At 45.4% G+C, this 27580-nt stretch overlaps 1 protein-coding gene across 6 annotated transcripts in view; it reads right to left on the reverse strand.

The window, feature by feature from the left end:
* The window catches only part of MFAP3L (microfibril associated protein 3 like), a 42280-nt gene extending 16385 nt beyond the window's left edge, over window positions 1-25895 (reverse strand). The window contains exons 1-3 of one of the 6 annotated variants that reach the window (XM_037745044.1): window positions 25473-25558; window positions 3223-3260; window positions 2830-3141 (exon numbers count right to left, since the gene is read on the reverse strand). In XM_037745044.1, the coding sequence (XP_037600972.1) occupies window positions 2830-3127 (298 nt within the window). In that variant the 5' untranslated portion in view covers window positions 3128-3141; window positions 3223-3260; window positions 25473-25558. Of the gene's footprint in view, window positions 1-2829; window positions 3261-24521; window positions 24708-25468 lie in introns of those variants that run through there. The other 5 variants (XM_017546670.2, XM_037745042.1, XM_037745043.1 and 2 more) reach the window with 5 other exon arrangements.
* Between the last annotated feature and the right edge of the window lie 1685 nt (window positions 25896-27580).

Genomic DNA, 27580 nt, shown 5'->3' on the forward strand with positions numbered 1-27580 from the left:
ACCTCGTGATGTGCCTTCCGTGGCCTTCCAAAGTGCTGGGATTATAGGCGTCAGCCACTGCGCCCAGCCTAGTATTTTTCATACCATATTCAATCACCTCTTTGTTGAGTTATTTAAAAACAACAACAACAACAACAACAACAACAAAAAACCACTCCCTTTAAACTTCTAGCCTATTGGCCTGAAAATGGAAATCTATGTTCATTTCCCTCATCAGAAATGAAAAGTTAAAGACTATAGGTTTTCCAATAGGCCATTCCAGCTTTTAGATTCTGATATTTTATGAGCAAGAACCTCTTGTTTCTGTTGTTTTCTGTGTGTTGCTTGGTTGTTAGGTACACTGCTTTGTATATTATCCCATGTTGCTCATGCTCTGAATTACCATTATGCATTGCAATTACAGAAGCTGAGCTGGAACATCAAGTACTGGTAGCACGAGTTCTTTTTAAAACTTGAAAGTGCATCTTCCTTATGAGATTTAAAATAGATTTACCAGCAAGGCTGCTGGTGACAAACAAGATGAGCGCACTGGATTCTGCTAGAGCGGTTCTGTGTGCCAAAGGCTTTTGACTGGCAGCCACCAGCTTGGGGTCTACCGAGTGGCTGCTACCATAGTCCATCTTAGCACCCAGAAACAAAAGAAAACGGAGCCAAATATGACTACCAACTGGTTCAATGCCCTCATATACAGATGAAGGAGGCATGGTGCGGAGTCAGCTTGCCAACGCTGAGTCAGCAGCTACAAGGACCTTTTCGCTAAGACACTGCATAAGTATCTCCGAAGCAGTAAGATACTACACTTTGGGATAATCCTCAAACCGTTGCAACTGAAATCCAGGCCCCAGCACTAGGCTGTTCCCATAGTTCTCTTCCTCTCTAGGACTGAGGAGTTCAGTGCCAAAGCCCAGCTCTTTAATACCCAGGGATACAACCTTTGCTTCAGGGTCCATGTAAAGGTAGATCCAAGTCTGGTGTCTTTGTTTCCTTTGATTCAGTCACCCTGGGTTCCCCAGCCATGGCCCAGCCCTGTAGAAAGACCTGCTAAGGTCCCTGGGCTGCAGTGTCTTTGTTACCATGGCTACTGCCCTCTGTTCACAAGTGTGACATCACTACCTTTTCACTTATGCTGGAGGAAGGGGCTGTAGGAACAGAAACCAGTGTGGGCCAGGGGTTGCATTTTCTCATCTTTCCGCTGTCAGTAGTAAAGGCTCTAGTCATAGCCACTTTTTTTTTTTAATTGAGACAGAGTCTCACTTTGTCACTCAGGCTGGAGTGCTGTCCTGTGATCTCCATTCACTGAAACCTCTGCCCCCTGGGTCTAAGACATTCTTCTGCCTCAGCCTCCTGAGTAGCTGGAATTACATGTGTGCACCACAATGCCCGGCTAATTTTTGTATTTTTAGTAAAGATGGGGTTTCACCATGTTGGCCTGGCAGGTCTCGAACTCTGGATCTCAGGTGATCCGCCCGCCTCAGCCTCCCAAAGGGCTGGGATTACAGGTCTAGTCATAGCCACTTAATAATAGCAGGGCTTTGGGCAAATTTCAGTAAAGGCACATTTGAACTCTAACATCTCCAAGGTGCCTTCTAATTTATCTCTGCGACTGTCTCACAGTTCCTCATGGTGGGTAAAAGTTCGACTCTCTGAGGTTAAACACGATTCATAATATATCATATTTTGACTTAAAGGAAGAAGCTTTATAATACTGTACAACCTTGACTGACTAACCCAAAGCAGTGTAAGTGACAGCATTACAGCAAACCCCACATTCCGGCCACTCAGACGGCTAGCAGCCCCAACCATGCGGAACACAGCTGTGAACCAGAAGCAGGCAATTGCCAGAAAGCTTCATCACTTAGCTCCTAAGGAGATAGATGGCATTAGCCCCTATTCCTTTTTCAGAGCAATTAAGATAAAACGAGGGAAAGAGATTTAAAATGTAGGTTTTCCTGTAGCAGAAACTCTTCTGGGAATTGTCCATTGGTTAAAGAATTGTGGAACAGGAGGGCAGTGTGAGCACAAGGAACAAAAAAGCAACCACTTCAGTCTTTTCACTCCCCAACCCCAGCCCCTCGACTTCACACAGCACATGCCTGGGAAAGCAGATTCAGTCCTGCTCAATCCCACCAGGCTTGGGTTTTCAGACAATTACTTCTCGCATCTAAAAGAAGAAATGCACTGATTCCCGAAGACCTAGTCCTCTCCCGGGCTACGCTTTCCTGGAGTAAGCTGACTCACACATTTTCGTTGGAGATGCATTTATTAAAAACCCAGCAGTCTCCCGTTACCCCACTCCCTTCCTTGCGATTGCATCCTCCCTCCCTCCCTGCCTCAGCCTAGAAACTGCAGCCAGGTCTCCAGGAACACAGAGGGACTCCAGCCAGTGGCTGAGACCTGCACTGAGGTTTCCTTTCCAAAGTGTGGTCTTTAAATCCACAATGAATTGTACTGACATTTAATCATAAACACTGGCCATATTGTTTATTCCAGCCATCTCCATAAAAGAAAACAAAGCTCCCTTACAAATGGAATGTATATTTAGGAAAATCTATTTTACATCTGTGTCTATAATGTATTGAATGTATTAGATTGTACAATTCCAAGAAGCCTTTTGAAAGACCTCTGTTTGTCTTCTGTGTCAATGAGTGAAAAAAATGAATTAATTACTTCTTGGAATCCTTAAGAATATATGTCCTCTCACCTGCCTTAGAAAAACAAGACAAGGTAAGGTCTTTAAATGATCTGTATGAGAACAACTAACATCAGGGGTGCCGGCTCCAAGGCTCCTGTTGATATTTTACTATGATATTGTACAACTGTAAAGCCTACCTCCTCCTCTCTCCTTCTCATCCTCTTCTTCTTTCAGCAGCTTGCCAATGGAATTATACCACTTGAACTGTGGGGCAGGGATGCCATGCACACTACAATTAATCAAGGCACTGTTCCCTTCCTTGACTATGATATGGTCAGTTCTGGCAATGATTACAGGCACAGAGCCCAAGACCACGTTAGTGCCATTTAAAGTGCTGTTAGTCACACTCTTCGCAGTGGCTAGAGTGGATACGAGGATTAAGAAGGGCACAGAAGGTAGAAAGCACACAGTCAGATGGCTCTTCAATCGATACATCTTCTTTGCTTGCTCTGTAAGGCAATAGAGAGATGGTTTGCCAACCGAATCTTCTATCAGACAACACACTGTTCACAGCAGGTCATGGGACAAACCTGTCCTGGATCCATAGAGTTGGGACTTGATCAAGAACCTGTTTTTAAAAAAACAAAAATATATATACATAAACATTAGCATTCATCCATTAAAAACACTATTTACAGAATTTTAGCAATGCAGCTAAAATACAAACACCTACATACTTTTATTTGAGACAAGGTCTTGCTCTGTCACCCAGGGAGGAGTGCAGTGGGGTGATCTTGGCTCACTGCAACCTCTACCTCCCAGGTTTAAGTGATTCTTCTGCCTCAGCCTCCACAGCAGTTGGGATTACAGGCACCCACCAATATGTCTGGCTAATTTTTGTATTTTTAGTAGAGATAGGGTTTCACCATGTTGGCCAGGCTAGTCTTGAACTCCTGACCTCACTCAATCCACCTGCCTCAGCCTCCCAAAGTGCTGGGATTATAGGCATGAGCCACTGTGCCCAGCCAAACCTACATACTTTTTAAACAAAACACAACCATAAGATGTTCCAGATGTGAATTACATTTTTCATAGAAATCATAATTTTGTTTTTGCTATCCAAACATAGCTTGTATAGGAACAAATATGTTAAATGTATATATTACTTCATAGAGCTCAAAAATGGATTCAGGCTTCTTTCATTTCCCATGACAAGCTCTCTTTACTCCACAGTACCTGTCTTCATTGTGGAGGAGCTAACTGTCCACCTAGGTGTTCCTTAACCTCTTCTCTCCCAGTAAACGTGACTTCCATCTACGTCAGTGGTCACAGCGTGGGCTCTGCTGGCATTTGGAAGGACTCCATCACAATCACTCTGCCGTTCTCCTAGCTCCCCATTATAGCTTCCAGAATGCTCCTTACTCCCTTATTCAACTGCCTGTGCTCCTCTGAGCGCCACCTCATCTAGTGCTCTCTGCTCTGCGTGACTGTTACCTATGGCTTCCAGATCACTCACGCACGACCTGGTTTCAATTTCATCTGCCTCCCACAGGCTGGGGAACATCACCAGTGTGTAGGGGCTGACATGATGGCTGGCTGCACTTCTATGCTGAAAGATTTAACCTTCACCTTGTCCTCTATCCTCCATTTCATTTTCATCCTCCAGCCTTCTTCAAAGGCAGAAGTTATTATTTCAATTCTGTCTACAATAACACTGAAGGGTTACCTGGCGATGATAAATTAGCTTCAGATCGTACATTTTTTTTTTTTTCAGTAGGAAAGAAAAGAGTTTTGTTTTGCCATAGATTTCCATACACCGCCTAGGAAGCCAACACATGACGCTACCAGCTGAAAGAAACCTGGTGGTGAAGGGAGATAGCACACAGACTGCAAAGGCATGATAGACACCCTGCCATGACTTTGCAAATGTCTTTCTTTACTTGGCTAAACTTGTGGTTTCCTTTCTGGTTGTAAAGCTGACCTATTCAATACAGAAGAGCTGTGAAGAGTATGGCCTCAGGTTAGAGAGAGAAAAAGCCAGGATTCTGGATGTAACCACCTTCACTGGCTGTGTGTCTCGTACAAGACAGTTACAAGGATTCACAATCAAATGTCTATCCCACTTATGTCCTGCTTGCCTTGATAAACAAGAATTATTGGCATCCTTTATTGAAATTATGTTTCTCAAATCCGTTTTTAAGTTATGTCTTCTAAAAGCCAGACCTTGAGTTTTATTTAAAACGTTATTATAGGCCGGGCGCGGTGGCTCACATCTGTAATCCCGGCACTTTGGGAGGCCAAGGCGGGCCGATCACAACGTCAGGAGATCGGGACCATCCTGGCCAACATAGTGAAACGCCGTCTCTACTAAAATACAAAAATTAGCTGGGTGTGGTGGCGCTCGCCTGTAATCCTAGCTACTCGGCAGGCTGAGGCAGGAGAAACGCTTGAACCCGGGAGGCAGAGGTTGCAGTGAACCAAGACTGCGCCATTGTACTCCAGCCTGGTGAAAGAGGGAGACTCTGTCCCCCCCCAAAAAAAAATTAAAAAAAAAATCCAAAACCAAAACAAAACGTTATTATAAATTACAATTATAAATGACTTTCAGCACCGGGTCCTTTGGCAGGGGCTCAAGTCTAAGAAAGCATGAGCTGCCTCCTTAGGTGTATTCTGTGGTGAGCATGTGGAGGGCAGGAGCTAAGTCACTCATCACTGACTCCCTGGTGCCAGGACCATAGCAGATGCGTGGCTAAATACCACAGGGGAGGATCAGAGACGAGGCAGGCTGGGAGATGGGTTCTAATAAATATGGGTGATGAATATAACTTTCTTTTCCAGTTAGAGAGAATGCAACAAATGGAAAATCAAACTGAATTTTAATGCACATATCTCAAGACCTACTTTCAAACAGAGGCTCTCCACATTTGGCTTTCTGCTTTCTTTCTTTCTTTTTTTTCTTGAGACAGTCTTGCTCTGTCACCCAGGCTGTAATGCAGTGGCATGATGTTGGCTCATGGCATCCTCTGCTGCCCAGGTTCAAGCGATTCCCCTGCCTCAGCCTCCTGAATAGCTGAGACTACAAGCACATGCCACTGTGCCTGGCTAATTTTTTTTGTATTTTTCATAGAGACAGGGTTTCACCATGTTGGCCAGTATGGTCTTGACTTCCTAACCTTGTGATCTGCCTGCCTCGGCCTCCCAAAGTTTTGGGATTACAGGCGTGAGTCACCACGCCTGGCCAGCTTACTGCTTTTAAACGCATTGCGCTAGCAAGAGTAAAGAGAAGGGGATACTGCTGTGCTATTATACTTTAATAATGTCAGTAGGTGCTTTGGGCTAGAAACACAGCAACTGTTCTGAAATGGAATCTAGTTCCCTTAGAGATCTTATGAGATACAGAGGCAGAGTCTTTCATGTTATGCAGGAATTTCAGTTAGCAAACAGGTTTCCTTCTCTTCCTCATTTTCACTCCCATCCTCCCCCATCCGGAAAAGTTACTGAGGTACAGAAGACGTAATGCATCATTTATAGGTTGTTTATATCAAAGTGTTAAGATTCTGTGAAAATGTATTCAAAGCACTGAATTCACACTACTGAATTAATAGTTTTAGTAATAATTCACTCTCAATTTACTCTTTTGCTTCAGATTTTTTAGAAGGTATTTATTATACGCTGGGTGCTCTGCCAGGATTCAGGGGATGGGAAGTGCCACAAAGCTCAATAAACCACAGACCATGTCCGCTCACAGTCTAGTTGGGGAAAGACATACAGATAACTTCAACACGTTCTCCAGGTGCTGTGGGCTTGGAGGTGGGTAGGAAGGAGGGGCACTGGACAGCTTTGGTGCCACCTAGAGACGATGTTTGTTGATTGTCCATCCAGCATGCAGCCCCGGTTCTACCTTTCCTTTCTTCCAGTCCCATGGCTCACACAGGTTCTAGTCCTTCGCCCCACCCCACGGCACCTGCAACTCCTTCCAAGCTGGCACTCCTCCCTGGCGCATAATCATGCACTATTCTGTTTTGTGCTGAGGAAATTCCTTCTCGATTACAAGGAGCGCTCTTGGACAGCAAAAACTTGCACACATCATTTAGTAGGATTTCCTTATTGCAGGGTACCCATAATCATGTTTACACGCTTGCTGTATGAAGCCATGCTTGTGTGGAATCCAATGGCAATTATTTAAGAACAAATGACAATGTATTGCCTGAGGAACATAAGATATCATGTGACTTTGGACGCTGGCAAAATATTCTGCAAATGTACTTTTTCAGCTTGTTGGATTAAGATCTTACAGACAGCACCAAGAAAAGTTTAGTTGAGCTGGGCACGGTGGCTCACACCTGTAATCCCAGCACTTTGGGAGGCTGAGGCTGGCAGATCACGAGGTCAGGAGTTCGAGACCAGCTTGGCCAATATGGTGAAACCCCATCTCTACTAAAAATATAAAATTTGGCCATGCGTGGGGTTGCACACCTGTAGTCCCAGCTACTTGGGAGGCTGAGGCAGGAGAATCGCTTGAACCTGGGAGGTGGAGGTTGCAGTGAACTGAGATTGTGCCATTGCAGTCCTGCCTGGGTGACAAGAGTGAGATGCTGTCTCAAAAAATAAAAAATACAAAATAAAAAAAAGTTTAGTTGATAACAATCTAACACTGTGAAAGACATTTGAGCCAGCAAAGAGTAAACTGTAAGTACTATAATCCAGCAGCTTAAAGTGCAGTCCTTCAAAATTCAGGAACAAAGACAAGAGCTTTCAAAACCAGGGTTTAACAAAAGCTACAATGGACTGGTTGTTAAATCTCATAATCTTTGGGAAAACTCTGAGAGACGACTTTATTTTCTATAAATAGAACAAAAGAGGAATATTTAACAAACATCAAATGTTTCTTATTTTGACCCCTTCCCTACCTCCCAATCATTGTATTTTATCTAAAAATGTTTAATAAAATTTTTGTTGAGTCCTATTTCTTCTTTCTCCACCTATAATCAACAAGACTGTTGCCCATGTATTTCTGGGCAAAGGACCCCTTGCGGTCCTTATCCTTCCAATTCCAGAATTGGAATAGTACAAAGGGGTACAAGTACAAACAGCACAGTAGTACAAAGGGGTGTTTTGTACTAAGTGAATATTGTTGTTTTTGCTTGACAGACTCAGTGTGGGTACTGCCCCATCTACTCTGATGAATAATTTGTAGAGTGATACAACTGGATTCTGCTGCAACGCCTACTGAGAGTTACCCCTATTTGCATTTGCGTGGGAACAATACCACAGGCACATAAGCTGCCTTCTGCATGAAAACACATTCTTCATAGGGTTATAGTCAGGAAGCATTTTTCATATGAATTGGAAAGTGGCAGTAAAATACTCATTCAGACATAAATGCTAACTTTTCAAAACTGGTAATCAACTCAAGCCATGTTAGTTATGAATATACTTCTGCCACTTCCTTTCCCGTATATCATAATGAATTCAAAATATCCATGTCTTTTCAAGATAAAAATTAAAAATTTTTTTGCAATTTTTTTTTTTTAATAATGACAACAAAATTCTCATTGGCCTATTCTATCCCACCTAACATCTTTCAGGATCAGCAAAGAGTCTCTTGAACATGGGTTTGAACCGCTCAGTCCACTTACATGCACGTTTTTTTCAACAGAAGTTACACTGAGTGTCCTGCCTCTCCTGCCTCCCCTCCCACCTCTTCCCCCTCTTCCACATCCACCACCCACAAGACAGCAAGACCAGCTTCTCCTCCTCCCTGGTCTACTCAACTCGAAGACGGTGAGGCTGAAGGCATTTATGATGATCCACTTCCCTTGATGAATAGCGAATGTATTTTCTTCTTTTTAAGAGTTTCTTAATAACATTGTCTTTTCTCTAGCTTACTTTATTGTAGGAATATGGCATATAATAAACATAGCCCACAAAATATGTGTTAATGAGCTGTTTATGTCATCAGAAAGGCTTTGGGTCAACAACTGCCTATCAGTAGTTATGTTCTGGGAAGTCAAAAATTATACACAGATTTCCAACTGCATGGGGGGGGGTGCCCCTAACGCATGTTGTTCAAACATCAAATATACTGAATTGTAGGTAATTAGGGTGATCTCTGAATGTAAACTATTCAGAGATATGGTTTGGCTGTGTTCCCACCCAAATCTCACCTGTAATTGTAATGATCCCCATGTGTCAAGGGCAGGGCCAGGTGGAGATAATTGAATCATAGGGGTGACTTCCCCCACACTTTTCTTGTGGTAGTCAATAAGTCTCATGAGATCTGATGGTTTTATAAATGGGAGTTCTCCCGTACAAGCTCTTTTCTTGCCTGCCACCATGTAAGACGTGCCTTTGCTTCTCCTTTGCCTTCCGCCATGATTGTGAGTCCTCCCCAGCCATGTGGAACTGTGAGTCAATTATGCCTCTCTGCTTTATAAATTACCCAGTCTCAGGTATGTCTTTATTAGAAGCATGAGAACAAACAGATACATATGGGAATCTAAAGTCAAGGGCCAAGAAATCTGTGGAACAAGAACGTTCCTTTAGCAATTACCGCAGTCCAGAGTCAAATGTCCAAAGTCTTATTACAGAGATTCCTACTGCCCTTTCTTGTCCATGTTCTATGGCCTATTTCTGTACAGAGATTCCTGATGCTTTAATCACACAAAGGGAATACCTAATTCAGATAGCAAATGTGATCATCACAGGAAAGTAAGAAAGGGCATTGCTTTTAGAAGCACCTAGAGGGGATCAGTTCCATCCAAATCGATATGCATGACCTGAGAAATGACCCCGTGCTGGGCGCACTGCCAGGGGTGAGGCACACAGAGGTGAGACTAAGGCCTTTCCCCTCTCGTCTCAGTATCCGGCAGGGGGACAGAGGAACACATGTCAACATTTATAAGACAGTGTGACAGCTGCCCATCACAGGGTGTTAAGATCCACTGAGGTATCAGAGAAGAGACTGAAGTATGAATAGTATGGATGTGCCAGGAAGAACTTTCTAGAAGAAGTGATCCTTTAATTTTAAAGAAGTCCCCAAGTAGACCAGGGGAGAGAAGCTGACCCAAAAGAGGACTGAATATTCAAAGCAACAGTGATGACAGAGAACCTGGGTCAATGTCTGTAACTGGGCATGGATGCCCAGGTGTGTGTATAAGAATGGAGGAGGGTCAGCAGGCTGGAAAGGTAGGCTGGCCCAGATAACAACTGGATAGTATGCAATGCCAAGGGCGAATCTGAAAGGGAGAAGTGACGGGGCTAGCTCTGTGTTTACAAAGATCAGCTTCATCCTCGTAGGGCTGCGATGTAGAGCCGGCTAGGAGAATAGCATTATACAATATCCAGGAAGGAGATGATCAGGGGCCTGAACCAACAGCAGTGGGGAAGGAAAGAAGTGGGCAGATCCAAAGAGGCACAGAATGACTATTTTATAGCAGGTTCAGGTAGTGCTAGAGCTCCTGACAGTGGTACCTATGATTATACAGACAACAATTAGGAAGGGAGTGTCTCATTTGCTAAAAACCAACGCCTGGCACTGTCAGTGGAATCCACAGATGAAGAAATTCAGCAAACCACTCCCTTGGGCAGCACTCTCCACTCTGCTGCCACTCTTGGATGAAGGCATGTCTGCGAGCAGCCACCTGGCAGAGGACATGGTGGCTCCTGCCTAGCTCCTCACGGCTCCTCCTAGCTTCAACATCTACTGTCTCCGAACCCTGACTGATGAAGGGTGTTGTGATGGCAAGCAGCAGTCATGACATTGAAATATATAAACTCGCAAATTACGAACTATATAGCAGCATGCCATGAGAAGAATTAGAACCTGTCTTATTAAAGTAGCCAGCCCTTGGGAGGAAAATGAGACTCGGGAGAGACCTCATGGCATTCTTGGTACGACATGCACTTATTAATTGTGTAGTGTTAGGATAATTTCCAGCTACTTCATGGGTAGAACTAAATATACACCCAGACTTGCTGGATTGCTGTGAACAGCTAGCAGATGAGCTAAGCCCACAGAACCACTGAGAGGGGCAACAGCATTATTACCCCAATTACACGAACGTTCAGCCTCTACAGGTTTCCTTTTATGCTCTGTTATTTTTTTTTTTTTTTGATACATAGAAGGCACATATTTTTCAAAAACTGATCCAGGTTACATCACTGTTTTTCAAACCCAAAAACGAACTAGAGGCACAGAGATGCCATCCATCTTCATAAAACTTTATTTTTAATGGAGCAGAATATTAAGAAACCATTCTCGAATCTCTACACTTTGTTCACGTGGTATGAGTTTCTGACTGAAAGTAAATACAAAATAAAGCTCTCAGAAATATAATGTTTAAATTGCCCAGGGTCATCAAATGATTATTTTAAAATATCACTCTAATATGCAGGTGAGATATTGCTGACATCCTACTAAACATAAGTGCTGGTTAAGCCTGGTTATCAGAAGGGAGATACTCAAGGGACCTTTACTACAGTCTTTTAAAGAGAAAAAGAGAATCACAAACCCTTACAAAGGGAAAAAATTACATCAAAGGTTGTTCTCTATAGATATATAATTATTAAGCAAGTTAAAAACAGGTCTACACATGTCTTCTCAGAACTAGAACATTAGACTTAGAAAAACTTGGGTATCTTTTCATAAATGTTTTCCTTTATTCTAAAAAATGGAAGCCTAGAGAAGGTTTGGTATTGCATAAAATAGGTCATGCAATTAATTTAGTGGCTTAGAACAAGAATAAAAAGACCATGACTGCTAATAATAATTCCAGATCAGGCCTGGGATTGTTTTCTTGGTTCCATGAAGGCAATTTTAAAATTGTTCCAGCACTTGAAACATGCAATGAAGGCTATTCTGATCACAGGTTTGTCATTAATGTTTAGCACAAATTTAACGTCAAATTCTTATTCCTCATTCATGTATTAAGACAGCATCTCACTGTCATCATGGCTCACCGTAGCCTCAAACTCCTGAGTTCAAGTGATCCTCCTGTCTCAGCCTCCTAAGTAGTTGGGATTATAGGCATGACCTATTGTGCCTGGCCAAATTTTCATTCTAAAGAAATAGGCTACCATAGTTTTGGACCCAATTAATATAAATCCTTAATTGATGAGAGACATTTCCCCAGAAATCCGATGATCCAAAGAATTAGCCCAACCTGGAAACTAAATACAAATGGGACAGATGCACTGGTGCATGGGGCCTTTAGGCTCCTTGGCCAATCCCTCAAATGGATGACAGAGCACGTCAAAGGGTTACAATGCTGTCTCCAATTTTTCTTTGATCTTTGACACTATCCTGATGAGATTCCATTTTCAACCTAAGCTGGTACAGAAGCATCTCTCGCTGCTGTCTGTCTTATCATTAGTATATTTCCCCAACGTTTCCCCCCTCTAAAAAATTAAATCCTTTCTTATCCCAACCCAAATGCCCATCGATGATAGACTGGACAGGGAAAATGTAGCACATATACACCATGGAATATTATGTAGCCATCAGAAACGATGAGTTCGTGTCCTTTGTAGAGACATGGATGAACCTGTAAACCATCATTCTCAGCAAGCCGACACAAGAGCAGAAAATCAAACACCACATGTTCTCACGCATAGTTGAACAATGAGAACACATGGACACAGGGAGGGGAGTACTACACACTGGGGTCTGTTGGGGGGAAATAGGGGAGGGACAGCAGGGGCTGGGGAGCTGGGGAGAGATAGCATGGGGAGAAATGCCAGATATAGGTGAAGGGGAGGAAGGCAGCAAATCACACTGCCACATGTGTACCTATGCAACAATCTTGCATGTTCTTCACATGTACCCCAAAACCTAAAATGCAATAAAAAATAAAAAATTAAAAATTAAATCCTTTCAACACATTCTTCCTACTCATGTGGAGTATGCATACAGAGATTCAAATTCACATTCTTGCCCCATGAATTTATGTCACCTGCTAATCTGTAGACGGTACTACTTCTGCCAGCTTTCAATTGCTTTTATTTGATCTCAAGTCCATTTTCCAAGAAGCTCTTGATGTATTTAGTGCGAAGCTCCTCTATTCAGAGTGAGGCCAGGCAGGAGCTGAGGGATGTCTGGAAGCCTGGACACATCAGTGAGTCAGAACTCTTCTTTGGCTAGAAAAATGGCCAGAGGATGCCATGTATCAGGGAGGTGCTTTATGGGGGTGCCAGTCCCCGGCTGCCTACCCATCAGTCCAAGCTGTCTGTGCTCTGCCTGGAAGGAGGAAGCAAACCCTGTCCTCTCTGCAACCCAGAGCACACTGTTCATAAATCAGAGAGCAATCTTCTTAATATACTTTCCTAAATATGACTCAGGACCTGAAACAATTGTGAGTTTACATTTTCTTGCTAATTCTGGATCCTTTGTAAACCCTTAACAGCCTTGATAATGAAAGTGCCTTTCTCAATTCCTACCTCTCCCTTCTATTTTATTGTGCACACACGGCTTCTCAACTGGCCAAATGTAACTCCCTTTTCTGGAACTGGGAGGGTAATGTCACATACAATCTTACAAAGGGTGGTTAATTATTTTGTGGTGGGACAGCTCATGATAGAGCTACTTAACTCATGATGAGACTGAAGGATAGTATTAATAGCACCCAACCAAGACACAATAACTTCTCATGGAAACACATCCAGTGTTCTGAGCGACAGCCGGTGTGAAGCATTCACTGCAGGTCTCCCTGCAGCTGTGGAGCTGAGATTATTACACAGCAAATGGATAGGATCAGGTGCCTGGGATAAGTGATGGGTTGGGCTCTGAGGTTAAGGGCAAGAACAGAAACTCTGGGGTGATGTATGTGAAGAGCAGATCAGTTTGAATTTCAGGATTAAGACCCACAAGCTGGGAGTGAGGATACTCACTCCTTTCCTCCATTTTTTATTTACTAGTAGATGACCCCTGGGAGCCAGCTGATCTCTATGGGCTACAGACCCACCTCTTAGGTCCTTTCCAAAACTATCATTAAATGATGATAACTGGGAGCAAGACTGGGATTGGCAAAGGGAAGAAATGGTGAAGGGTAAATAGACAAGGAGAAGAACAAGGGAGCTCTTGGTGCATTGCTAAAAATTCTGCTGCAGTAAATACAGCTGGGGCAAAGCTCCATGATGGCAAAGCCATTTGTGACTTGGCAGATGGCCACAGACACAGCTTGTGCACCAGGCGGCCATGAGAACTTGTTCTCCGTACGCAAGACAGCTTCGTGTGTGTCCCTTACGTTCTGGACAATAAAATGAGGGAATAAATGGATTCAGGCTTTCATTAGGATGCCCTCATCTCACTGCAAATGTGAATCAGCCCAGACTCCTCTAGGACTTCCTATATGGAAGATGGGCCAGTTGTAGGTTTGGGGACAGCTGTAGGTTTCTCCCTCCAACTTCATCCCCAGAGCAGCCTGGAGTGAAGCCTGAGCCTCACTACTTTTATCTCGTCACCTGAACTAAGGGCAGGTAATGAACCTAGTGCCTGTGGCTGTGCCACGGACCCAACCTTTCCTCTTCAGACCAAGGGCTGCTGGTTGTGTCAATCGGAGCTGCTCCACTGGGGGTGTGACCAAGGCCCGTATCTTTGGGCCTTGAAACCTTCAATTCACTTGATAATTCACTTCAGCGAGGCCTTGTGTCTATTCTTGCAATTTGGGAATGTAATTTTTATCATTAACAAAATTCTCCCACTAAAAAAATGGCTGGCATTCAAATACTTGTTGATTGTGCTTAGCACCATGCATTACTTTCATTATTGTTTAATGATTAGTAACATCTGTGCATGGGGAATGTCTCAAAATATAAGGAAAATAAAACACTAAAATGCTTAAATTATTATCATGTACATGTTTCCAGCAGCTCCTCACTCAGGGTAGAAGCTGGAGGCAGCCTGGCTATGGTCTGACGGTAGGCCCCTGCAGACTCACAGCCTCCACGTCTAACTTCTCTACACTCGCTCACTCCCCACCAGCCTCCCTGGGCTCTGGGAATCCTGGCATGGGTAAACCCTGGAATCCTTCAACTTACTATTTCCACCGTTTGAAATGAGTTCTGGGATTCCTGGAACATTTCCTTTGGAGTCCTCGGGCCTCTCATCAGTGAGCCCTTCCCTGTCACCTATGTGAAACAGCACCCACCCCATCATGCTTTATCTACCCTGATCGTACCTTTGTCTTCACAGCACTAACTACCATGTATTTGCATACTATGTCTGTCCCCATTAGGATGGGAGCTCCTAGAGGGCTGGGCTCCTGTCATTGCCCCTGTTTATTGACACATCCCCAATGATCAGAAACACTGCTCACAGCAAACACTTGAATATCTGTTGAGTGAACTTATTCTACTTCTATGCCCTTAAGTTAGACCTGTCACTAACTTACTGATCGCCTGTGATACAAGTTCTATTCATTTCTTAGATGGTTTTCGAGAACGTCTATTGTTTAACCACAGAACTAAGTATAAACCAAGAGTTCTTTAGGTCGGTCTTCAGAAACGCAACCTTCGATTACAGTCTAAATTGAGAGGCTGGTGATAAAGATGGGCGTGAGAACAGGGGCTCAGGGTAACACAGAAGAGGAGGTGGAGAGGCCCGAAATGTATGCTTTTGTTATTGCTGAAGTGAAAAGCAATGGCTTACTTAATTTCTATCTCAAAATGTTGAACCATTCCTCCTTCCTGCATCTGTGGTTGTTTGATTAAGGCCATTCAAATTCACAGCATAGGAACTGGATCACCAGGGTTTCCTCTTTCATCAGGATAAAATTTCATCTGTCGGAAAAGATGCACTCAAAGCTTCAGCAACCCTCAAAACAGTGTAGGTAAGTATTTTCAAATCGTGTTCATAAAACCAATCCCTTTTTTCAGAATTTGCTTCCATCTTATTAATCTTCCTGAGTTTAGTGCTTAATATCAGTCTTCCACCTAAGTGTTTTTCAGTGTGACAACATAGCAAATTATTGCAATTAAACAAAACCACCAGAAGAAAGTTGAATATACGGATTCAGTGGCTTCCACTTTGCTCTTCTCTCAGCTTGGAGGGAGAAAGCCCCTACTAGGCTGAGTAGACTTTCCAGGTGACCTCAAGGATCTCTCAGCTGGGCAGTCAGCTTTAACTAAGTGATAAACACAATTAGGAGTCAGTCATGTCAATTAAATGAACTCCAGGTGCTTATGAGGCCAATATTATCCATTTAGTACCAATTACTATGGGGATTAAAAACAGTTTAAGACCAGCTCTTTGCCCCAAAGGTGTTAGAATCTTGGTGACACCTGCATACAAAGCAATACGGAATTATGCGCTAAACTAGGTAAATTCAGAGGAGGCCAAGCTGGGAAGGTAACAGAATGTTCCTTGGGGCTGGCCAAGACCTGAAGGAGGAATAAAAGAGACAGGCAGTTCTCCCAGCAGGAGTAATGGTTTAGTCTAGGCAAGTGAGGGTAGAAAGAAACACAGCATGCCAGTAATAAAAACTGACGTGGCATCGTTTTGCACAAGCATCACACAGTGGATGTGCTGTGCAAGCCTGTCTCGAGAGCTCTGGGACAGTAGGGAACTCCTCCAGAAATTCTCCGTGAGAAGGCCTCTGGGGCTTCTTAGGAGAAATGATAAAGAGGACTTTGGGACAGACCATCCACTACTTAGGCACAAGAACTAACACCTCAGGGAAAGAGGGAGAGGCGGCCCTAACGTGGATGCAGGGATGAGATGCCTTACAAAGGCAGGAAGAAATCAAAAGTCCACTGCGGGTCCTGGGCACAGATGCACAGGGAGAGATGCTCAGTCCCCATGAAGGCAAAGGATCGGTGATAATTCATCTCCAGATATTTTCTGGAGATGAATTTCAAGATCCTCAAAAGTGTTTTGAAATGGAGAGAAATAGGCTACCTTTGAGAAGTTCTAATCAGAGCTGGACTCAAAGACCAAGTAATCTAGGATTTTCCAAACCTTGAAGAAAAAACAAAACAAAAACAAACAAACAACACCTTCCAGCCAGCGTAGGGCTGCCAGCAGAAATGGCAGGGAGATGGGAGACAGAAGCACAGGCCTGGCCGGGAGCAGCCCAGTGAAGCCCAGCACTAGCTTTAGCAGGTAAGCAGCAATTCTCAAGATGAACTTAATAACAGCAGCTGAGAAGCAAGACAGCTCACTGGTTACTAAGAGTTTATGCTACCCACAGCCATCCTGGGCTGTAAACACCTAACAGGACGTGTTGGGAGCCAAACACTCACTCCATCTTCACTCAAATACCTTCCCCTGCTAAGGGTCAGGGAAAATGGGTTTTGAGTCTTTAAGCACAGGTGTGTAATCCACCTACTTCCTTGCAGGGCATTCAGGCCTTTGGGGAGGAAAGGAGTTGGCTCTCCTCCTCAGGGTGGTCATTCCTGCCACAAATACAGAGCACTTGCTAATTTCAAGAAGGAACAGAAAAGTACAGATGCAACCTGGTGCAATGGCTCATGCCTGTAATCCCAGCACTTTGGAAGACGGAGGCTGGAGATCGCTTGAGGCCAGGAATTTGAGACCAACCTGGGCAACACAGCAAGACTTTCATCTCTACAAAAAAATTCATTAACTGGGCATGGTGCCATGCGCCTGTAATCCCAGCTACTCCGGAGGTTGAGGTAGGAGGATCACTTGAGTCTAGGAGTTTGTGGCTACAGTGAGCCATGATTATGCCACTGTAATCCAGCCTGGGCAACAGAGCGAGACCTCATCTATACATACACACATATGAAAGGTAGAGACTCGAAAACAGATGCATCGTACCTTGTTAAGGAGAGGTACTGCTTTAGTAAACCGACGAGAATGATTTGAGTTACTCTCAGCCTGCACCTGAACTGGGTGGACACCAGAAGTGGATAATTCTGGAGCACTTTATTCTAACCCATTTATTTCCTCAAGGAGCAAACCCTTCCCTTATGTTCTTCCTTACACCATCAGCAAACTCAAATCTTCAGTGGAAGGAAGGGGGTGGGATTATATTTTAGTATCTGCTAAGCAAGCTTTCCTCTTTCCTGTTGACTGCAGAGTCAATTTCAGCACAGCCTCTAAGTGAGTTACCCTATCAATCCAGAATTAGGAAAGCCCCACGCACTACAATTTTCTGAAAGAAAAGTATAAGTCCCCAACGCTTCAGTCCAAAAGCCGAGGGGCCATCAGGGAATTAATTTCTTCTTTCTTTTGTCTCTCTTACAAAGTCTGTGCCCTGTGATGCTAAGGTTCTGACTTTTGCCCTCATACATGGTCTGGGTGTGGGCTTCGTGACTCCTCCCCTGCCTGAAGTTAGTCTCTGGTGCTGCAAAGCCTTGCCCTCGGTGGGAAAACCCCTGAGGGATGCTCCGACCCCACTATTTCTCAAGACAGGTGGTTCTTCCACATTGCTGCTGCACCTGAGACAGGGAATCGGATTCACTGCAAAGGGGTTGTTTCTAATGCCCCTTTCCTTCCCTGCCCTGCGACACCAATCAATCACTGAGCTCTAATGATTCTCAATCTTTAATATGGGGCTGCCACATCCTGGGCTTCTCCTGGGTTCTGTGCTCATCATCTCTACCTGACCCCTTCCTTGCTGACCTGCCTCTAGTCCTGCCTGCCTCCAATCCATATACCACGTCATTACTAAAGTTAGCTGACTCTGAAAGATCGAAAACATATTCCCTATCTTCGTGGTGTCAACAGTGTGAAACTCAAGTCGTTCATAGGACCCAGGTGATTCTTCACAGTCTGACTCCCATCTACCTCCCTGACTGTGTCTCTGGAGCCTCCCCTCCCCCTCTCCCTCTCCCCACCCACCCCAATTCCAGCACGTTCTCTTTCCTGAACTCCCAGGAGTTCCCCACAGCACCTCTGTGCCTCCAGCTTCGTTCCCTTCCTACCATGCACATGTGGCAAACCCCTACTTAGTTCTGAAGTCTTGGTTCAAAGCCCTCCAGGGCGCCCCAGGTAGCCCCACACACTCCTTTTCTCACCGCCCTTTATACATAACTTCCTATTTTCGTTATGATTTTTTTTTTGCACATCTGACCCTTCATTAGATTAAGATCTCAGGTTGTCACTAGTTGCTGAATGAATCCATGAGTGGATGGAATACGAACTTCAGAAAAGCTGGACACTGTGCATGGATGACTGATGCAGTTGTGAGGAAAAACAAGTCACCCAGAATGAACATAACAGGGCCACAGACAAGAGGACCCAGGTAAGCACACAGGGAGGCAAAGGACAGACCCTTGGAGAAAAAGCAATTAAAAAAAAAAATCTTGAGCCGGGCACAGTGGCTCACGCCTGTAATCCCAGCACTTTGGGAGGCTGAGGCAGGCAGATCATGAGGTCAGGAGTTTGAGACCAGCCTGGCCAACGTAGTGAAACCCCATCTCTACTAAAAATACAAAAAATTAGCCGGGCGTGGTGGCACATGCCTGTAATCCCAGCTTCTTGGGAGGCTGAAGCGTGAGAATTGCTTGAACCTGGGAGGTGGAGGTTGCAGTGAGCCAAGATCGCACCATCACACACCAACCTGGGCGACAAAGCAGGACTCCGTCTCAAAAAAATAAAAATAAAAAATCTTGGGAATAGTATTCCAAAGGCCACAGCAGGTGGGCCCTCCGTGCTGCTGCAGAGCCTGACACAGATAATCCAATTAGTCACATGGGAGTTGTTTAAAATGCCCTCTTTACCTCCCAGCACATAGAGTACAAGTCCACTGCTGAGTCCTGGTGGTTCTCACTCTAAATATCCGGCTACCATATCCTGTATTTTCCCTGTTAAGGGTCAAGAGAAAGGGAATGGTTTACACCAGCCTAGTACTCTACAATAGAAAACAATTATTTTTGCATCATTCTATGAGAACATTTGGGTAAAAATCTTCTGAAGTTATACAAATGGATACTAGCTATACAACATAAAGTTCTGTTTTTATTAGGATGCATTTTAGTCAAGTCTTCCTGTTGTTTCCAGCATCTAACACTGTTAGCCCATGGCTTCTTTCACATTGTCTGAAAAATTTTTTTCTTAGTAATTTTTTCTCTTCTTTGAGATGGAGTTTCGCTCTGTTGCCTGGGCTAGAGGACAATGGTGTGATTTCGGCTCACTGCAACCTCCGTCTCCTGGGTTCAAGCGATTCCCCTACTTCAGCCTCTCGAGTAGCTGGGATTACAGGCATGCACCACTATGCCCGGCTAATTTTTCTATTTGTAGTAGAGACGGCTGGTCTTGAACTCCTGACCTCAGATGATCCTTCCGCCTCGGCCTCCCAAAGTGCTGGGATGACAGGTGTGAGCCATGCACCCAGCCTTAGTAATTTTTTCTTAAATGTAGTTCAGTTTCAAGTCAAAGCCACTCTTTTAACACTAAGAAGAATCCTTGAGTTTAGGTTTTCCAGACACAGACATCAATTTAACCAGGAGACAATACGCTTTTGCCAGGTAGATATTGAGGACTTGGATATAAAAGAGACTAAATGAATATGTTTGAAACTAATTACTAGAGTTCTAATATTCAAACCTGGAAATCAGTTCATCTAGTATTAAAGCTGTCAACTCCCGCACCCTCAACGACTAATATGGAGCCCATTGCAAACATTGCTGATTGATTGTGACAGTTTCCCAGGTGAACCAGTACAAGCCCACAACATTGCAAACAGTATTACCAACTGGTCGGAGATGGCCCATGTGAAATCTCATCATTCTCAAGTTAATTATGTTAAATTTTAGCTTTCTCAGCTCCCTGCTCACGTGTGCATGGTACGGAGACAGCAGAACAGCTGACTGCTGTTCTAGAGGACAATGGGCAGAAGCAAAGTGAAATGTGCCTCACCTCTGCTGCTTTATGATGTCCCACTTATTGTAAATAAAAGTTTTAATCTATTCTTTTCATACACGCGTACGAATCCTGCCATTTCAGATGAATTCAGAGACCTGAATTACAACAGGCTGGTTCCAGACCTCTATCGGCCACTGACCACCTCTGGTTGGACATTCTCTATCAAGCTGCCCTGTGAAGCCTGGGGCTTAGTTACCCATTGTGTTTTTAGCAAGTAAATCTGGCATCAGTCTGTTCATTTCATGTTCTGGTTTCCCATACATTATTATCTATAATAGGAGAGAATCCAAACTCCTTCACGTGACATTGAGCTCATCACAGTAAAAGGATGACTTCAATCTCCTCGCCTATTACTCTACTGCACCAAATCTTTTGGTGGAAATGGCTGTATTTGCTTTCCACAGCTCCTGTAACAGATTTCCACAGACTGAGGGACTTAACACAAATTTATCTTGCAGTTCTGGGTCATGGAAGTTCAAACAGGTCTTAAAGAGCCACCATTTAGGTGGGCCCAATGTAATCACAAGGGTTCTTTCATGTGAAAGAGGGAAGCAGAAGTCAGCATCAGAGTGATGCCTCTCGAGAAAGACTGGACTGGCTGTTTCGAGCTTTGAATGGGGGATGGGGGCTACGAAACAAGGAATGTGGGTGGCCTCTGGAAGTTTGCAAAGGTGAAGAAACAGGTTCTTCCCGAGAGACTCCAGAAGGAACAGGGCCCTACAGAGTTCCTGACTTTTGCCCAGGAAGACCCATGTTGAACTCCCATGCCACAGAAGTGCATTGGGCCCACCTGGAAACTCCTGAACAATCTCCCCATGTCAAGACACTTAACTGAATCACATCTTCGAAGTTCCAAAGCTGACATCTCTGGTGGTGGGCAGTATTCTGCCTACCCTAATGGTGTTTCTTCTGCCTGGAGTGTCTTTGCTTAGAAGACTTTTCTAATTCTTCAGGCATTCCTTAATGGAAATGTCACTCCAAGCATGAGGTCCTCTCCTCCTCCGGTCTATGGGGTTCATTCCCCCATTTCCTCGGCCCCGTGTGTACCTCTCTGAAGCACTCATCCTATATTGTATTTTATTTGTCCTCAAGCATATCTCTCTGACTCATCTGTGAGTTACTGTCTTATTCATTTTTGTGGCCTCAGGAGCCTAACTATACAAGTTTGTGGAAAGAAATTAATGTGATTATTTTAATAAGTAAAGACCTCAGGTGGCAGCAGAGGCCAGACCAATACATTCACAGGACTTCTGTCTGGAGCCTAACTTATAAACTACTTCTGACAGCTCTTATGTGGTTACACCATGACATAATCAACCAAATCCTTTGTAACCATCTTTTAACCATTCCAGGGAGGTATTATACCAAACTTAAAATTAACCATTTGCATGTTAAGGCCATTTCTAACCATAATGTGATATGCGGTAGATTGAAAACACTAGCAAAGTTTTAAGTGTCCGCCCGGTGTTGGCTAGAAAAGACAAGTCACACCCCACGTGCTGGGTTAGATGCCAACTTAGGGGAGTGATAGCATCTGCATGATTTCGAAATTCCAAAAACTAAGTTAGCACTTGTCTAACAAATCTGACTAGGCTGTGTTGAGGTTAAAAGCAACTTGGCCACAATATTTATTTGTATTCCAGTATCTAAACGTTCTTGCATTAAAAAGTAGAATAAAAAGTCTGAATGAAGCAAAATTTAAAATACCTTGAGTATTTAAATTGCAAGCCAAATAGGAGTTGGATAAATTAAGGTCACAGGGTTGGGGGTAGATCTATTTTTAAAGGAAGTCATTTGCTGTAAATGTCTAATGTCACTAACATCACACAGTATAGAAATCTAAACACATAGAAATAACCCTAAAAATCACGTGCCTAGCAAGTGAGCTGAAAGAACCCAACAATTAACGACAAAAGACAAGAAATGATCACCTTTTTTGTAACATGCCTACAAAGTTGACTTTTTTTTTCCATGAGCAGTAATATAGCCCTTTTTCAACCTAATTCCTGTTGTTTTTTGAGTTTTAGGTTAGGGCAATGTGGACCTTTTGAAGCCAAGGGCAGTATGTCAATAAGCCTTTGATTAAATTTCATTGTCCTTCTTAACACTGAGAAAATCCTTAGGATCTGTACTCAGGATTTCTGGATCGAGAAGGGGGCCCATTGATCTGTATTAAACCTCACAGTCACAACAAGTAAACTGAGGCCTAGCTGCTTCCTCCAGGTCAGGAAGAGCCCAAGGTTGAGGGGAGATGCTAGCTACCTCTACTGGGGAATGCCGCCTGAGGATATGAGACGTGCTGTACAGGACAAGGTGTACATCCAGGCAGTACTTCATGGAAGGTTTTAAACTTGATGTGTTTTTATAGAAAAAGGAAGCACAATTATTCAATATTTGGGTTGGGATTTTCAAACTTCTTTTTCCATAACTGTATTTAGAAATAAATTTAGGAGCAGTGAACATCACCAACCAGACTATTGGCTAAAATGGAGGACTGCAGGTTTTAATGCATACAAATGGTAATCATGTTATTGCTACTGCTGTTGTCTGCACATTTCAAGACTTTCCTAGTATTAAGCCTCGGTTATGCAGCAGTACAGGACAGAGCCAACTCTATACTGGGAGAAATCACCCCAGAGAGTATCCAGAATTAGAGCTGAAGCCATCTCAGGCTTGCAAGCACCAACCTTAAAGACTACCCGCAACCCAATGAAAAGTCAATGCATTTCTGAAATCTATTAAGGTCTATTAAGAATGTAAACAAGAAGCTTTGTAATAAGCTTAATGAATAAAACAACTGAACCCATTAAGTGGTACTTAGAGAAATAGGCGTGAGAATGTAGCTTTAGTTAGCAGAACTAGTTCCCACTAGTACAGGATTGTTTACCTTGCCCCTATTAGATACAATAATCCTAATAGTGTTCATGGTACTAAATGTTTTGGGAAGAAACAGCTGTAGAAACCACAGTGCGACACACGAACTGCATTCACCATATAAGTAAAACGTCAGAAGAACTACACTGTTATAACTTATAGTCTCATGAAAAGACATTTTTTTTCCATCTTGTATTTCATCCTGAAGGATTTTACTATGTTCAGCATAGTAGCAACTGAAAAAAAATGTGTTTCATCTAGAAACAAAAGTGAGAAAACTACAAAAAACACTAAGCTTCTGCAATGCTCGGTTTCCAAGTGTTTAACATTAAATCCAAGATAACGCAAAATAAAGATTGCCACAGTAACCAAACTTGTCTGTCAAGTATCCTTAAAAATGAACACAATTCGACCGTATCTTAACGGTTTTGTACAACGTGAGCACATAACAGACCTACAAACCTTTCTTTGCTAGCTTGCTTTATAAATCTTGCAAGATAAGTTTTTTTTTGTTTTGTTTTGTTTTTTTTCAGGGGTGGAGGAGAAGACAGATTAATGATCAGGCTTAAAATAAATCGGTTCTGCAACCACTCTGTGTTTTAATTCGATGAAGCACGTTTCCCCATTCCACGCCATGAAGCAATTCGATGTCAACTTGTTATGGAGTCAAATGCGACAAACTCCGAGAGCTCCGCGCGCGAGGCGGCGGCTCGCGGCACCCACCACCGCCCGCACTCCTGCGGCATCAGGACGCGGTGCCCTCCCGACGCGGAATCCGCATTCACGTTCTCCAGAGCCCCGGGCAGCGCACCCTCCTCCCTGTCCAGGGAAACTGAGGCACGGCCAAGCGAGGGATCCAGAGCCTGGCGAAGGCCCCCGCGGCTGCTCAGCGCCTCCTGTCCCCAGGACACCTAGGAGGCTCGCCGGCAGCCGGCCGGGGATTCCGCGCTCCTCGCCCTCGGAAGGTGACGGTTCGAGCCCGAGCTGCGGCTGTCCCCAAACGGCCGGCCCCCGCACCGCGCGGATCTCGAAGCATCCCGCGGCCCCCTCGCGCCCGCCGCCGGAACCCCGCGGCGCCTCGCAGCGCAGCCTCTGCCGGCCCTCACACGCAGAAGTTCCGCGGCCCCGGCGCCGACCCGGTGCTCCCCCCAACCCCCTCCGCCCCGGCCCGCCCGGCGCCCCCCTCACCTGACACCGCCGTGCCGCTCAGGTGGCCGCCGGGCACCCCTCGCCATGGCCGGCACGACAGCGGCCTCTGCGCCGCGCTCTGCGCCGGACCCCGGGAGCGCCCACCGTGGGCGAGCCGCCTCCGCCCGCGCCTCACAGCGTTGCGGGCTGCGCCGCCGGCGGCCGGGAGCGCGGAGCTTCCCACCTCCAGGCACCGGGGCCGGCCGGGCCGAGCATGCCCAGTGCGGCTCTCCGGGCGGCGTGGAGGCGCGGTGTCGCCGCCGGGTTTTCGCGGCAGCCGCGGGCGGGCGGGGCGAGCCAGGCGGAGGGGCGGGCAGGCCCTCCTGAGGAGCCAGCGCAGGAACCCGCAGAGGCTGTCGGTGCCCGGGGTCCCGCGTTCTGTGCGCTCAGCCTGTGGGCCGGGCCTCGGCGGGCCCCTGAGCCCCGCACCCGCACACCCAGGCTCTCCGCGGCCGCGCGGGGCCTCACGCCGCTCTCTGTCCCGCTGGGACAGCGTGGCTGATCCTCGTCGGGGGCGGGGCGCTCCCCGGGCTTTCACCGCAACTTTTGTGGGCGTCGCAGCCCACTCGAGTTCAAGGACACCCAGGAAAAGGCTCCCTAGGGTCCCATCCCGGGGCGCTAAGTGGAAAGCAATCAACCCACCCGGTCTCCTTGTAGTCACGCGCAGTCAGGAGCAAACCACTTTGCAAGCAAAAGAAGCTTCTCAGGCCCGCCCGGGCGAATGCGCTGTCAGCCTTAAACGTCTCTTAAGGCAAAGCCCACAGATGGAAGAGTCTGGAAGGAAACCCAGAGGGACGTTCCCTGGTGGCTTCTTGAGTGGTGCGGTTCCAGGAATTTTTTTTCATTTTCTTTAAAAATATCATTTGTACTTTCTACGTTTTTTCTAATGAAGCATGAGTGGATTTTTTAATGAAAAAGTAGATTACTCTAGAATTATTTTTAAGTACCTCCAGTAGTTTCGCTGCACGATCCTGCAATGTAAGTGGCTTCCTATCCCTCCTTGCCCACCGTGGGAGAAGAGAGCCGCTCAATTTCAGGGGCGGGGCCAGGCTCCTCCCACACGGCTTTCAGTCCCGCCCCCTTGGCCACGCCCCGCTTCGGCCCTTTTACTCCTGTCCCTCCCTCGTCCCGGTGGGTTGCTGCGAAAACCCGGAAAGGTGGACTTTCCCACGGACGCTCCCGGCGGCTCCTGCAGATCTTGCAGCCAGACTGGGCATGTTCCGCCGCCGGGTCAGGGATGGCCGTGCCAAGAGAGGAGCTTGAGCAACTCTCCGTCTCTCACCTCCTCTCTGTTCCTGGCAGACTGACAAAGTAATGCTTCTGACCCCACGCCCCGAAGTCGGACCTGCAGAAGTGGGTCAGGACCCGACTGAGCATGCTCGGGGCAGTGCCAGGCTACCGCACGCGGCTGCATCTGGTTGCCCAAGGTTGATGTAGCCCCGGTCTCTCGTCACGACATCGAAGCTCGGGAAGCGGGTGGAAGCAGGGCTGTAGAGAGGCACGATTGCATCGACACGTGGGCAGGTCGCCAGTACCAAGGGCCATGTTGGTGGGTGGGTGCGTGGGATCTGTCTTAGGAGTGAGTCAAAGCCTGATTTTTTTTTTCTCCAAGAAGATTGAAATGAGATATCATATTTTAACATTAATTTGATGGCGTCTCGAATAGCAACACATTTTAGCTCAAGGGATATTTCAGCTGTTATTTAAAGAAACCTAAATCTTCTATTTTCAAGTATTTAATAAGCATTCTTTCCAAATGCACCAGAGCACGAACTTTTCCCATGCTTTATTGATTATTACATGTGTGTCCCCACTATGAAAATATTCCAAAGTATTAGATCCCGTTTTCTTCTCCAGCATTTCTGCATTCACTCTGACTCTATTTCCTCCCCTCCCCACTCTCTTTTAAATTCTCAGAGAACCTGCAAAATGCACTCATGCTATCTTAGAAACCACTTGAGGTCGGTGTGGGGAACTTGCTTTTAATTCTCCTTTAGAGAAGACAGGATTGAAATGGAGAAAAGTCACAGGGAAAACCTTTTTACAGATTTGAGATTAGTAAAGAACCCGAAGAGAGCCTTTCATTGAGAGCAGGAAGGCGGGTGGAATTCGCGTTTTTTGTGTAAGGAGGAGGACGATGGGCAGGCAGGTCAGCTGCCCAGTGGGGCTTGGGGTGAAAGTGGTAGACGTCCTTCATTTCCACCACTCTGCCTTGCCCAGCTCTAGTTCAGCTTCAGCGTGGTCAAAGACACTGTGGAAGGTCATTCCAGGTAGACTACATTTACTTAGCTGCTTCCATTGCGGAATCCTAATTTGTGCTGGAGTCCCCTTCATCCTCCTCCTGTGCTTTGGGAATCCATCCTTGAGGGTCCCTGCCCTGAGCACTGCCCTTGAACTTGCTCAGTTAGCCCTTGACATCCACACTAGAAATAGTCTAGCTTTACAAAGGTGGACAAGAGGTCTTTTCAACAGTCTGTACTGCCACTTCCATCCATCCGAAGCTTTTTTCTGTTCCCCAGTCTATCATGACATTCATCTTTCTTGGTTCTCCTCCCTCTCTTTCTGACTGTTCCTGCACATCCTCCTCCTCCAGGTTCTCATCCTTTGCACCACCCCTTTGCAGGTGTTCCGTGGCCTCTTCTCCCTGAGGTCTGTCATCCTCCTCTCTGATGACTGTCACCGTCAAAGGGGTGTTAGCTGGTGTTTTCTTACATGCCCATGCTAGGTGTTTATTTCTGGAATCCTTTCTGGTTGATCAGACACATGTTCTGATTGGTCAGCGTCTTCCCTTTAGCCATAGTGTGTGTGTGTGTGTGTGTGTGTGTGTGTGTGTGTGTGTGTGTATTTTTGAGCCGGAGTCTCATATTATTGCCCAGACTGGAGTGCAGTGGCATGAACTCAGCTCACTGCGACCTCCGCCTCCTGGATTCAAGCGCTTCTCCTGCCTCAGCCTCCCAAATAGCTGGGACTACAGTCATGCGCCACCACGCCCAGCTAATTTTTTTGTATTTTTGGTAGAGACAGGGTTTCACCATGTTGGCCAGGCTGGTCTGGAACTC

Source organism: Cebus imitator, unplaced genomic scaffold (genome assembly GCF_001604975.1).
Source record: "Cebus imitator isolate Cc_AM_T3 unplaced genomic scaffold, Cebus_imitator-1.0 Scaffold190, whole genome shotgun sequence".
Lineage (NCBI taxonomy): Eukaryota > Metazoa > Chordata > Mammalia > Primates > Cebidae > Cebus > Cebus imitator.